The 15044-nt window shown below is 36.3% G+C and overlaps 1 protein-coding gene across 1 annotated transcript in view; it reads right to left on the minus strand.

Moving 5' to 3' along the window:
- Positions 1-14530, minus strand: part of LOC108970892 (protein turtle) — a gene marked incomplete at its 5' end in the record, with an annotated part of 54491 nt that extends 39961 nt beyond the window's left edge. The window contains 2 exons of the mRNA XM_018936589.1: positions 7159-7400; positions 14248-14530. Of these exons, the coding sequence (XP_018792134.1) occupies positions 7159-7400; positions 14248-14530 (525 nt within the window). The remainder of the gene's footprint in view (positions 1-7158; positions 7401-14247) is intronic.
- Between the last annotated feature and the right edge of the window lie 514 nt (positions 14531-15044).

Here is a 15044-nt window from a genome sequence, read left to right on the forward strand (position 1 = left end):
AAAAATAATATCGCATTAAAAAATTATTTCGAATAAACTACAAAAAAGAATAAAGTTTTGAAAATATTTTTCGAAAGAAAATTAAAAAAAAAAATGTCTTAAATGAAAATACATTTTTTTAGAAAAATTGTGAAAATTACATTATATAAACTCAAATCAAAGCTCCGATATCAACGCAAAGCTCAATGTTAAAAACAGTGAAGTTGCGAAAACTTTTAATTTCCATATATTAAATTTTCCCAACAACAAGCGAAGTGACCGTTATAATGCTGCTGAATTTAAAAGCGTTGCGTGGACCCAGACACCGAAATGCATTTATATGCATTCACATATACATATGTACAGCGTATAAATTTAAAAAAAAAAAAAAAATTGTTTTCCATTTTGCGGCTACAACCCTTGAGAGAACAGCGTGTAGTTGCCAGCGCCATACGCCATTTTGTTGCATGCCCTTGCGCACATGTACGCGAAAATTAAATTTTTGAAAATGTATTTGCCGAAACATCTGCTTGCACATACACTATCGTTTATGCCTAAGGGCCCATATTTGTATATATATGCCAATGGCTTGTGTGTGTGTGTGCGTGCGCAAAAGTGCCGTTGGGCCATCAAAATTCATTTAACAGCCGCTCAGACGCACACTTTGAGCTTAAATTATTTTGTTTCAATGTTCGTTTGCCCATCCAAACATATTTATGCGCTTCACTGTGTGTATATACATATGTATATAGTATGTGTGTGTATAGCAATACATGCCAAGAAAAATATACAAATTATACGCACATGAGGTTGTGCGCACGGCGAACGGGAAACAACATTTGCCGTTTCGCGTGAAACTTTGTGGTGTGAGCATTTAAGTTGTTAGCCTTGGCCTGCTCAACGACCGAGGCCCGAGGCCCGAGGCATTCTCTTCCACGTATATGCGTGTGTACTGTTAGATTGTGTGTTCTTATATATATGTATGAATGAGTGTTCTTATACATATGAGTACGTATATATTTATAGTTATATGCATGAAATTGAAGTTCGCGACTGGGTTGCTCTCTAAGCCACTTTATGAAACTTTTGCTGGGCCCACAAACACAAATATACATATACATGCATGCAATAATGTGTTTTACACACAAGTGTAGAAACTAATTTATGTTCTTGTTTTTTCATTTGTTATGTTTGTTTGCTCATGTATTGGTGTGTAGCTGTTTTCGTTGTATGCGTGAAAGCCCTTAAATAATTGTATGTTTTTGTAAGTACTTCTCTCACCCATTGCCTGTACATAACAAGTATAATATATACATATGTATTAATGTGCACATAAATGCAAATGTTGGCATGAACAGCTCATGTTTATAAGTATGTCACTTTAGTAAGTTTTGGCTCTTTCCTACTTTGCTGCCAACAAATAAAACTTATTCGAGCTTGCAGGCCTTTAACYCTTTAAAATTTATAAAAAGAGGTAAATAGAAAAGCTTAACTTTCAAAAGCGCTTAGTTTACACATCACTCTAGTTAGTCATTTTGTAACAATTCTTAGGGTTCTTACCGGACATTGTCCAGAAGATAAGTTATCAAAGTTGTAAGAGAAAAACCATGCACTCTCTCCTCCATTGCCCAGCCTTGGCAAGACTGAATATGAAACATTTTGCTATACCCGGCGAATCAGCAGGCATAGTCGAAACTAATATTAGCCGTTTGAATAAATTAGTGATATGCTTAAGGTGCTTTGTGGATTTATAAATAGCTTATGATCTATTATATACGAGATTTAGTTAATACAACAAATCAGTGCTCTAAGCTGTCCATATGAGATTCCTGTTAAGATCGACTCTGGTCGACCTATCGTTGAAAAAGTCGTTGAAATTGTGGAAAAGATTGACCAGGACCGCCACATAAGTAGCCATGGCATCGCTAAGGAACTTACTATTCATCATCAAATTAGTTTGAACCGTTTAAAAAATGCTGACTACAAAAATAAGTTCGATGTTTGGGTACCACATGAATTGTCTGTGAAGAATTGAATGGACCAAATTAACCGAACATCTGCGATTCTTTGCTGAAACGAAATGAAATCGAAGCATTTCTAATGCGAATGGAAAAAAGAGACGAAAAGTGGATCAAATACGACAGCAATGTGCGAAAAAGATCATRGTCCAGGCGTGGTGAARCTCAACAAATGGTCGCAAAGCCAAGACTGACGCCTCGAAACTGTTTGTGGAGTGCTTGGTGGGATTGGATAGGAATCATTCAGTATGAGCTGCTCCAGCCTTTTGGAGYGATTACTTCTAAATTTTRCTGTCARCAACTGATGAGAGTGAAGCAAGCAATCGAGAAAAACGGCCAGAATTAATTTAGAAAAGRGGGCTTCGTCTTCCATCAGGACAGCGCTAGACCACATATTACATATTTATTAAAATATGTGAATATTTGTATTCGACCTATGACCTGTGCTGCTCTCTACGATTCCGTTTTGAAAYTAAACGAATGATTTTTWAATATTTTTGAAATATTTTTTAATCGATTAATATATTGARAACTCAATTTCATGCCTTAGGCAGCAGCCATTTAACTTATAGGAACTGCATATATTGTTGAAAATCATTGTAAAAAATGTCTTTCAATATTTTGAATGAGTAATACATTTATTTTGAAGATTTTGGCATTATCGCGAAATTGTATTAGTATGACATACTTCATATGCTTTTTGCCAAAAACTTTTGTCAAACAGCCAAGAAAMTCGTAGTCAATTCAACTTTATACATTTTTTTTTGCGTTTGCTTGAATCGATTTAGATAGAYTTTTACAAGAAATGAACCACTGAAATCGTTCAAAAGTCAGCTAAGAAAGCTTTAACTGTGTAAAAAACAACATATAGTTTTGTAAGTCTTTGCAACTGCTCTCAAATTTGCTGAGAGTTTTAATAACCGTTTTCTAACTGAAAGAAACACACGTGAAGGYTTGATATCGGCTACCACGGAGACCCTTTGAATATCAACGTTATATATATTCTAAATTTTTCGAAGCAAAAAAGTTCTCCGATTACTCATCACATTTCCCTTTAATTATCTACAGCCCCTGCAACCGTACAACTGCAGGCTTAAGGTTTAAAAACACTATAATGAGACTACAAGCGTCAAACTAGTGTTAGTGAGTAAAAGCAGCATAGACTGCTTAATTTTCACWTTGAAAAGCATGAAAGGCATTTAAGTGAGTGCGCCATAAATAAGGTTTAAGGCAGCACTATTAAAGTGCGGCACTTAGTGACTGCTGTTGCAGGCGAAGACACATACGCACAAACGCCCATCAATTTCAGCTGACATGAATGCTGAATACAGTAGTTTAGTGGCAAGCGAAAACAAATGAAGACAAAAGCGCATAACGGAGTCTAATGACAACATCTGTGTGGGATCAGCAAAGCGCGTACAAGTCCGTATAAGTAAGCAGTGTGCTGTCAGTACATTGTTGTTACTCATACGCCATGGCGCACCAATCAACCCAGACAGAGTACAGTTTGCTTGCATGTGTGTGTGTGCGGCGTCTTTTAACTATTAAATTGTAGTAGCGCATTAGTGTTGTCATGTTGAATTAAGATTTTCTTCTTCCAAGAACATTCCCTTAGCTATTCAAGCTGTCACATAAACTCCCACAACTGCCAGTATATGTTTGTGTGTGTGCGCATGTGTCTCAGGCTGACAGTTATTGAGCGGTTTTCGTAATATAATTGTGTTTTATAATATCGTTTGCAACATACAAGCACACAMACAGCTGCACATATGCGTGTTCGTGTGTGTGTTGCTGTGTAATGATGTGCAGTTTAGCACAGTTTCAGGCGCTGCCAAAGTTCTACGACCACACACATGTTACACTTATGCATGCTGCATAATGGCTGTATTTAGTTTATAAATAATAACTGTTGTTGTATCTGCAGAGCGTGTAGTCTTTATTGTTGGCTTTGTTTATAAATAATTTCATGGCATCGTGATGTCTTGTGTTGCTTGTGCCTTACTTTCAATGGAACTTTTCATGTTGCTGGCATTAAGTTTGAGCTCAGCATAAGCTCGCCTTACGTAGATAAATGCGGGTGTGCGATTAAAGTGATATGCTAGCATTTTGTAACTGTTATTTTGTGTCTTAGAGTGTATGTACACTTGCGGGAATGCTGCAGCAGTTGGCCTACTTTTGTCGAGTATGATCAATTGACTGGCGCTTACTACATAAATTGCTCGAAGATAACTTGCCTGAAGGATTTCGTTAAAGAAATTATGGAAGTTTTTCTTAAGGCAATATTTACTAAAGCTGAGTTTGAAATTAAAAAAGAAAATTGTTCGGCGAGTTAGGTTTGAATTTATACAAAATAAGATATATTATAATCGTCACCTAAAATGCAAAACAACGTATCATCATAAAACCAAAATTGAGTTCTTATTGCTTACGACTCGTTATAACATATTACATATAAATAGCATTGAATTTTCAGTAGCAGTTGTCATTTATAACCAATAAATAACCTATATATAACCAATATATAACCAACATGTAACCAACATATAACGAATTTATAACCATTTYATAACCAAAACTAAAATTTTGTTTCAATATGACTGCTTTCTATTATAACGTTTGCCATGCTCTTGTAAACCTTAGGAAAGTGAGGTTACGTTATTTTGCATGTTAGGTGACGATCTGCGCAATGATAAGTACAATTAAAAATAAGCTACTGAAAAATTTCTCTTAAATTTTTCTTTTGACTTTTGAATGCTGAAATTTGTATAGTGTTACTAAAAATATTCAAACTTTGCATTTTCCGTTAAAATTTGTTTACTTTAATTTTTTAATATAATAATTTTCCATAAAAATATTTTTCTTATACGGCAACGCTGCCAACCACCTCGGCATTTTTAAAATAATCCAATTAAAACTTTCTGGAAAGCAAATTGCTGCATCTTAATTTCGAGCAAATAGCTATAATTTATAGCGTAATTTAAGTTAATTGCACTGTAACTCATTTAAATGGGCTTCAATCAGGCCAGGGTTGCTTTTGGCTACACATGTCATGTCAATATACATAGTTCTGCAGCTGTTTACAATCTTCTGCACCCGATGCTAGTTAAAATATTTGTAGGCAGTTTACCTCAAGCAAAATAATTAATTTGGCTGCAATTAATTTCGGCATGAGATTTTAAGCATTTCGCTCGGTTTCGTCATCAAAGYGATTCAGTTTTGTTTAATAACTACAAGAAGTGCGGTATACCGTYACATAAATTTAATAAAGTTCAACAAAATAAAAAAACATTAGTAGAAGTGTTGAAAATTATTTGCTAAGCACACTTAGTTTTGGCTTTCAAGTTTAGATTAATCAACTACGCGCTTAAAAGTATGCAGCATRGGCGCTTGAATCATTTTAAAATTCCATTTTACTCGTTAAAAACAATCAAATAGCATTTAATGCTGGCTTTAAGCCAATGAGAACGCCTAAAACTTTATAAGTATATATTTTTAAGTCGAGCGACGGTAAATCTAGCTATTTTTATGATTTTTCATGCATATAAGCTTAATATAAATATGAGTTTAATAATGATGATTATGATAAATCGTTATATAARTGTTTGAAATTTTCATATTTTTTTKAATAATTCTTTCTGTTTGTTTATAAATAGGGGGCGACAACACTTAAACATATGGATATGGAACGCTATTGGAACTGAAGTCATTCGCAAAGAAATTTCATTATTTTGAACACTCCAATTAGTTGGCGAAAACTTAAAAAAATTGCTAGCTGATTGACAATTTTCCCGGTAAGTGAAAACTTTAGAATCAGTTTTATGTCTCATAAACAAGTTTACATTATTCTCAAAGTTAGTGCAATTTTACAATCATTTTGCAACAGTGTAGTTAGAGGCTGTTCTGGCTAATTTTGGGTTGCTTAATGCGAAAATGACATTAAAAACATCTAAGTTTTCTAACACGRAGGATTTTTTGTCCTGTATGCAAACACTTTTGAACCCAAACTTGTAATCAATACCCTTCAAATACCCCACAGACCTCTTAGCACATCAGTCAGAAATTTTTCTTTCAGATTTGTTAAGTARTSTAATTTTACTTTACTCACTTTATGAGCTCATCAGTAATAAGATTACAAATTAGTTCACAGAAAAGATCAAAATAAATAACTTATTCATTCATGACGTAAATTTTCTTCAGCGACATCTTTCGGCAACCTTTGTATTTACATTTGTAGCGTATTGCGTCCCTGGTGAATAATTTTGTTTGGAGTAATTGCTGTTAAGCCAAAGTGAAGCAAGCAAAATATGATCAACTGAAATCGCTATCGAATCATGTAAGATATGAACTTTCAAGCAGTATTTGGCACTTAAAGCGAGTGAGCTTTGAAGAACGCTTTGGGCTTTTAGCTAGCTTTCAAAGTTTAGAGTTGTAATTTTAGACTTTTGAATCATGGAAGACATAAACTTTCAAGTGTTATTTGTCACTTTGAGCATTTAGTGAGCTTTCAAAACTTGGTGCTGTAATTTTAGACTTTCGAATCATGTAAGATATAAATTTTCAAGTATTATTCGGCACTTAAAGCGAGTGAGCTTTGAAGAGAGCTTTGAGCTTTCAGTGAGCTTTCAAAACTTGGTGTTGTAATTTTAGACTYTCGAATCATGTAAGATATAAACTTTTAAATATTRTTTGGCAGTTAATCTGAGTGAGCTTTGAGCTTTTAGTGAGCTTTCAAAATTTAGTGTTGCGATTWTAGCTCTTTACTTAAATGCAGGTATTGCTGAAGCTTGCCAGAACTTTTAAATTCTTAAAGTCAAACTCAGGTGTTACCGAATGCACTTATTACCGTTAATATATTAGTAAAACCCCAAAAGCAACACAAACTGTCTGTTACCTAAATATACTCATACTTATCTACTTCAAAAGAAGAAAAAAAAAACATCACTTTAGGTAAAACTGCAAATCAGCTAGAGGAGTCGCGTCTAAAAATTTAATTTTACTACAATTTCACTTCACCAAATCAATTATGTTGTTTGTTTTCATTTTACAAACTTTTCTTCTTCGTTAGTTTACAATCCAAAGTGGGCATCGATTTTTACATTTTGTGGAGGATTTGATATTTCTGAGAGGGGTTTTGGTGGTTCGAAAATAATTTATGTTTTACCATGATTACAGCGCCGCCCGCTATTATAACACGGGCCGTATGGGAGACTTGTCCCTCACCATTGCGTGCAATGCAAGTGTACTCTCCGATGTCCTCGTGTCGGATGGTGGAGATCCGTAACTCGGTGCCATCATTAAAGATGCCAACAGTAGACGAGGGATCAACGGGATTAGCATCTTTGTACCATAAGATCTCTGGTGTTGGGGTGCCATCCGCTTGACAATTTAGAATAATTGAGTCGCCTGTTTTTTGCGTGGAAGAAACAAAGAAAGAAAGAAAGAGAAAAAGTAGATTAACATTCAAATTTGATGCAATTGAAAAGTACCGTAATTTATATAACATAATAAAGTGAACACCTCTGAGAAGTAAGCAGTAAAAATACTTAAAGAATACGCGAAACAATGCGTRGCATGACACACACACACGCGCACACGCATTGGCCTGTCAAAACTGCACGAAAGCTTGTGGCGCAGGCAGGCGTAGCTTGCCAGTCAAGTTAGCGATAAGCTGTCACAATGCGGACAGCGCTGGCTGATTCTGGCACTAGATAGMAGCAGCTACTTTTAGTTTTCATTTTCTATCATTTTCATTTAATTTTTATTTTTTTTTATTTTTTTGCTTTGAGCTCGCTCTGCTCATTGTCTTCGGCATGTACGTGCAGCRTGTCTAACTGTCATTGTGCGCCGGTATGCGGGAACGTTCAGGGAGATTTGTGTGTGTGTGTGTGTGCGTGCCTTTGTCGCTTGTTTGATTTGTTGTGCGCGCACAGCAGCAAACTTTCCTTCCGGCTTATCATTGGCGCTCGCCCGTCCTCACCCTTCAAGCCGCGTTTTACTCCACTTTCAAATCRCCTCTGAGTTACTCCCTAGCAGGCGCTCGTGCCGCGCTCTGTGCTGTGTAGATAATTTGCCATGAAAACTGCCGGTTGGCTTGTCTTTTATGTTAAGCGTTATTTTTTTATTTTTATCTTTATCCACTTCATCCTGGAGGAGTTGGCAAAGTAAAATGCGCGCTCAAATAGGATCAACAGTTAAAAATGGCGGAATAAAACAATATAATAACAACATATATTAGAACAAGTCCGCCGGCGCATGCCAACGATATTGCGCTATTGTCTAGAAGTGGAACTGCCAGGTGGTGGAACAGCGCACTGTTGTTGGCTGCTGTAAGTGAGCCGCTTGCTTTGTTCGTCGTTGCAATCGCAGTGTGTTTGTGGCACGCAGGGAGCGGTACGGCGGCGCAACGTGAGCTGCWGGCAGCGCCTTTGTTTGCAGCGCAAGTTCCTGCTGATTTGTTGCTCGTCTTTCTTTAAACACAAGTGTTTTCTATATATTTTTCAACGGCTGCATGTTCATCTACATTGCTGGCTTCCGTCCACACTTTTTTCTCGCATAWTTTTTATAATTTCTTCTTTCGACTACTGCCCACCTTTCTAAATTTCGTGAGCACCGCGTAATGAATGTGTGCTCTTGAAAGCGCGTCTTCAGTGTGCGCTCTTGCGTTACGGCATTCATTTCCTCTCCCACACATTCGACCATTCACCCATTCATCCCTTTTCTAACTCCTTTATTCACCATRAACATAYACCGTCTTATTATYATTATTATTTTTGTTTTTGTCGTTATTGTTGTTTATGCTTACTACGGCAGCCGCAATTAACACAAATGGCTACAATTGGTTTTAATTGCCTTCAGTTGTTGTCCTTTGTTTCTTGCCATTGTTCGCATGMGTCCTGCCGCAGTTGCATGGTTATTGTGGTGGTTTTTGCAGCTTTTATTTGTCTAAGCTCTAAGTTGGTTTTTGTTGTAGCCAGCAAACTTCAATTGGCTTYTCTTCACCGCCACATGGCTTTTGTTTGTCTAACCAACGCATTTTAATTACTTTTTAATTAACAAAGTTCCCTCTGTATTTGCGGCCATAACGGTAACTTTAAGCTAAATGTGGAAGATGGTTTTAAATAGAAAATTATTTACATTTTTCTGAAAGGCATCTCGGTATTAAGTCCAAAGATATGCGGAGTTTTCATTTTTTTCTTCAAATCACAAGAAATTAGCAATATAACTGCTGCTTCGATAAAATTCATACTTTCTACTCGAAGATTGTTTAGATGAGGCCTTAGGTTAGGTTGGGTCACCGCATGGGTGCCAACAGTACCAACTTAGGACGTCTACCAATTTCGAGAATGTGAACCTTGTGATACCAGTTCGATAGACCTTTCATGTTCTCCTCTGRGCTAGAAAGCCAGAAGGCCCTGCGCGGGTCAACACTTAATGAGCTCTGGCGAGTCCCATAGATCCAACGCCCAAGTCCACCAAAAAAAAGGCGATCATTGTACCATCCCAAAGGGATATCGGTAAAGGTGATATTACTAGCAAGCTCATCAGCTTTACAATTTTCCTATGAATACATTGTGGCCAGGAACTCTGACAAATTAAATATGATAGTGAGGTCATAACATCCGTGACTAGCTTCGAGCTCACTGTCAGCGAGTTCACGTCCTGTTTGGCAGCAATGCTATCCGAGTCAATGCATACATATATCTCTAAAAGAAGCCGCACTTCGCAGAGTACATCTGCTGCTACCTMGATGGCTGCCACTGTTGTTTGAAAGACACACAAAGTGGAGAGAAAAAGAGCTCCAGACAGCAGACTTCCGCTTCAACATTTTACTTGAGCTTTAAGCTTTTGTACCACTTAAGTAAAGAGAATGAAAGTGACTCCCTTCTCCATACTTGGTCATATAGATTACACATACGATGGTTTGCTAAAACTCAGTTGGAGATAGACTCACTTTTCGTTTTTGAAACAAGTTGTTGAAACTCAAAATGAAATATGTTCATACACATATACTCATATATGTATATAATATTTGCGATTCTTTCAACTTTCGCTTCCGCCCTGCTCGCCATGCCAAAAGTAGCAGTATATAAACATTTGCGAAGCTGACAGCAACTATTTTGCCACTACTAATTGCCATTTACCGGCTGCAGACTTGCCTGAGCACTGCATTTCGTCTGTCCAGCTGACTACGCGGGCACAAATTAAACACGTCTTCATAGCTGTCTATTAAGACAGCAGCGCCGCAGCAACAGTTGACGGCGAAACAGATGGCAACTCAGTCACAAGTCAACCGCATATTAACTTTGGCTAACTTGGCTCCTTTTCAAGTTTAATTAGACAACATTAAAGTGGAAAAGCAACTATTTCGTTTTCAGCTATTTGTCGGGAAATATTTCATGTCAAAGCAAGTGCTGAGAGCGAGGGGATGTGTGAGCTGTCATATATAATATGTGTATGTGAATTTTTAGTCAAGGTTTACAAATAATGGCTGGGAGATGCTGTTGGACTCCAAATATACCCTCCACGCAGCGCTCAGTCAAACTTCAAAGGTGACAAATTGCACGCTAAATCATGAAGAGCAGAGTTCTCTACACAAGCAGATGGAGTGTCGTGCTTTTGATCACAAAAAGGCGGTCGGAGAGCTGACAAAGCATGAGGATTACAGTCAACATAAATTAATCGAATTCAAACAGAGCATGGATAGGGTTTATGGCAAAAGCGTAAGTAATGGAATCGGGAACAAAATTCAAATCGATGCTAACGGTACACTAGCTCTCTGAGTGTTTTTTGCAATTGCGGCGCTACAGAGACAAATGCTGGCAATTATTCATAGCGCCGGTGGAAGGTACTAAGCATGGCTGCTGTAGTTGGGGTGCTGGATATGGGAAGAATACCACGGAGAGTAGAAAAGAGAGTTAGAGGAAAAAGTGTTTAAGACCAAAAAAATTAAATTTACTGAAAATTTCTAAGTTTTCACATTTTAATTTTATAATTTGAGTGAGCGCCTAAAGGTACGCTTTTGAAAAAAAATAAGTCTTTTTAACATTGATGAGAGTGCGGCACACTAAACTTTAAAAGGCCGAGTGTAAAAACGTATTACAAAGTGATTAAGTAATTGATTAATTAGTTGCTCTGTTATCTTGACCATTTTATCTTTCTGCCAAGGATACTCATAGATTATTTTCAAGGACTTCACTTACACTCCATTACTTCTGCGTTTTTCTAAATGCATACTGATACTGTCTGATCTAAATACTAAAGCTTTAAATAACTACCAGCTACACAAAATCCTCTATTTTTTACCTGTCTACCTCCAGCAAAAGAAAAAGTTGGGTTAGCTACTCAAATACTTTGGCATACTTAGCCGTGTGTGAGTGTTGAGCACATCAACAAGAAGGATAAACTCACTGAAAGTGACAAATTTGTGGGTTTCGCAAACAGACCGGCATGCAATTTGCCATTTATGACAGCATACATTTCGGCGCACACACCGCCACCGGCAGCTGCAGTGGCTTGAAAGTCGGGTTAATGCGCGCGTGGGTACGGCGAATGGGCAAATTTGTCGAAAAAATCTCAATACCTGCACCGGTTAGAGACGCGGTGCGGGCGAGTGCGAATCGAAAAGCTGTCAGCGTGATGAATTCGGGTGCTCAGATGCTATCGAAGGTGAGTGGCAGATATGGGCGCGCCCGAATATACGCTGCTTTTAAGTAAATTGTGTGATGTCAAAGTGGCAAATGTCTGGAACTTTTTTGCAAGCATAAAAAAACTAGAAAGTAACGTTTCTGCAGGCGAAAGATGGAGTCACATACACGCACAAGTAGTAGATTGTGATTTTGTAGTTTTGAAGTATATTTATGGGCGCCGAACAGCAGCTCACTGCATATGAAGTTGATGTATGCAAATTCCGCACACCTACGCACACACCGCACACACCCACACAAACGTGACACCATTATAAGCTCTTGGGTACACATGTGAAGATTATAGCCGCAATTTGTTTGCGTTTCTATTCTTTCGCTTGGAAGGTGCTTTCACATCATGTTTTCCTTTTGCATTATTTTTGTTTTGATTCGGTGCATGGCTATAGCTATGGCTTAGCTCTTAGTGTGTTTGTGGTCCCAGCAGCCTCGCAGCTGACAATGACAAATCGAAAGGTATAAATCCTAACGGGTTCTGCGGAAGCTGCCGCAACTACTTTGCTATACTCTTTATCCTTTTTGATTTTTATGTACTTTTGTGCGTGTGTTGGTTTTTGCTGGAAATTTATTTGCTGTAGTCGGAACTATCACTGCGTTCGGAGAATTGCATTGGCAAAATATTTATGATTATACTTTGTGCGCAATATTTGCTGGCAAACAGGTAAGCCAAGTTGTTTTGCGCCGCAAATAAATCAAACAAGAAAGCTCCCTAGCATTTCTTTGCACAGGAATTTAGAAGAATCGTATTTATTGCGAATACCGTTGCGTGGCATGCGTTCGCTCAAAGAGATTGTTCTAGTTTTCTTTTTTTCTTTTTTTGGTGCAATATCGGTACTTTTTAAATAGGCATTTTAGTTTGATCCTAAGAGTAATTGAAAATGAGCTCATACAGCTCTATGATGAGAGAAAAATAAGTTGGGTTGAATGCTTTTAAACGGTAGTATCAATATGCCAAAGAGAGTTATCATTCAGGTACCGATAAAGGCTGCAGAATACATCAAAAAAATATATATATCAGAAATAATTTTCCTATGTTTCTTGCGGGACTTCCATGTAACCAATATAATGCCATTCACTCTATCCTGTAAGCTTGTATGGTCGCTCAGATGCCAAGCGATGTAAGTCCAGGAACGTAACATTTTCAATAGCTTTCATACATAAGTGTCTTCTATAATGTTCTTTACTCTAGAAAACCGAAAGTTAAAAAAATAAGCTTTTAGTGAGCTTTCACGCAAAAAATTATGTATATTAACATTTCAAAGGCTTTAATTCTTTATAATACTCCTCTCAGTGTCTTTTCTTTGTATCTGATAATATAAAATAAAAGTTCTTTTTCGGTGTATTTTCGAATCAAATAGAGCTTATAATGAGCTTTCATTTTTTAAAGTTTTCTTTTCAGTTTTAGTTTTATTAGTTTTTGTTTTATTAGTTTTATCTGATGATATTGTTAACATAGTATATCAGTTTAGGAGATTGACGAGGAAAACGTTGTGTTAGTTGATTCATCAAGTTAACAAAAAAATTATGATTCATGCGAGCTTTCCCGCGAAAACTGATTTAAAAAGCTTTTATATAAAAGGTACTTATGTGAACTTATGTTCATTACTTTGTTATATTTTCAATTTAAATAGAGATTTTCAAAAGCTTTAAAATATTAAAATACCTTTTTTAAGTTTTTGTCTTTATATCTGATAATATTTCCTACTTAGGACATCACATTAGGACTTTGACATGGAAACCGTTATGTCAGTTGCATCAGGAGTTCATTAATCACTAAAAGTTCTTGGGAGTTTTCACGCAAAAAGTAAACTACTCTGGCTTTTAAAAAACTTTCGTGTAAACAATTACTTCCGCCAAATTATTTTCATGACTTCGTTGTATTTTCTATTTAATTAGAGCTTTTCTTGAGCTTTTACATAGCAAAGTATCCTTTTCAAGTTCTTTTCCTTGTATCTGATAATATTTCGTACTTAGTACATCGAATTAGGAGTTTGACATGGAATATGTTATATTAGTTGCACCAGAAGTTCAAAATCAACTAAAGATTTTTGCGAGCTTTCACGCGAAAAGTTATCGACGTTGGCTTTTAAAAAGCTTTCATACAAAGAAATACTTTTGCAAATTATTTTCATTGCTTCATTGTATTTTCTAGCTAAATAAAGCTTTTCTTGGGCTTTCACATTTTCAAATACCCTTTTCAAGCTTTTTTGCTTTATATCTGATGACTACTCCAACTAATACATAATTTTACGACATTCACACGGAAAAGTACATTTATTACATTATGTTCATTGCAGCAGTTATCATTTCTAAAGCCTTTAAAAAGCTTTCACAGATAACGATAGTTTTGGTAGATTCTTTTTATTGTATAAGATATATACTATACAGATTTATACTGAATAATCCATTCCTTTTTATTCCAAAAAACACTTTTTGAAGTTATTCTTAATGCGTTTGTTTACCGTTTAATAAATTTAACTTTTTCTTGAGTTTCGTAAATAATATTTAGTAAATTTTGTATACTTATTGGAATATGTTTTCGTACTCACCTAAATTAACATATATAATATCCTCTGGTGTAACACTAAAACGTGGCGGTGCATGTACGTCTAAATGGAACCATGTACCGTTCTTATGCTGCTTGGGATCACGATTTAAAAATACCACTTTACACTCATACCAGCCTTGATCCGACTCCTTGATGTTGGTCAAATTGAGTGAGGCCGAACCGAACGGTGAGTCCTGTGAGACGCGTGACACACGGCCCTTGTAGCCCTCTTCGATGTGCTCCGGATAGCTTTCATACCATATATAGATGGGCAAATCGGAACCCTGCTAGCGGCAGCGTTTGATTTTTTGCGATTTTCATTTTTGATTTTTCGTTTTGAAACACAAAAATTAGTATTTGTAGGAAAGTTCCATTTGAAGAAAAAGAAATGTGAAATAGTTTGGATGAAATTAGTACGACTTGTAGTGTTTATGTGTGCATAGACATGTAAGAAATGATAAAATAATGGCAATTGAAGTATGTCGATGTCAAACAATTACGAAATTACAAAACTAAAGAGTTGACACAAAATCAATGTTTACGAACAAAAGTAGATATTTATGTACATATGTTTCATTAGCTAAATAGTGAGCTACAAGCGAGTCTGTTGCATGATACTGGCGCAAACAGATAATTCTTGCTTAAGTGCTAGCAGAAAGTAGTTCATAACTATATAAAATATATTAATATTGTATATGCGTAAATATATATGTAGAGGTATTTTTACTAGTTTAGTGCACATAACTATATCTACAAAAACATAAACATTTGTAAGTGAAAGTATTCTAGCACAATTTG

This window comes from Bactrocera latifrons, unplaced genomic scaffold (assembly GCF_001853355.1).
Source record: "Bactrocera latifrons isolate USDA-ARS-PBARC rearing strain unplaced genomic scaffold, ASM185335v1 scaffold_314, whole genome shotgun sequence".
Classification (NCBI taxonomy): Eukaryota; Metazoa; Arthropoda; class Insecta; order Diptera; family Tephritidae; genus Bactrocera; species Bactrocera latifrons.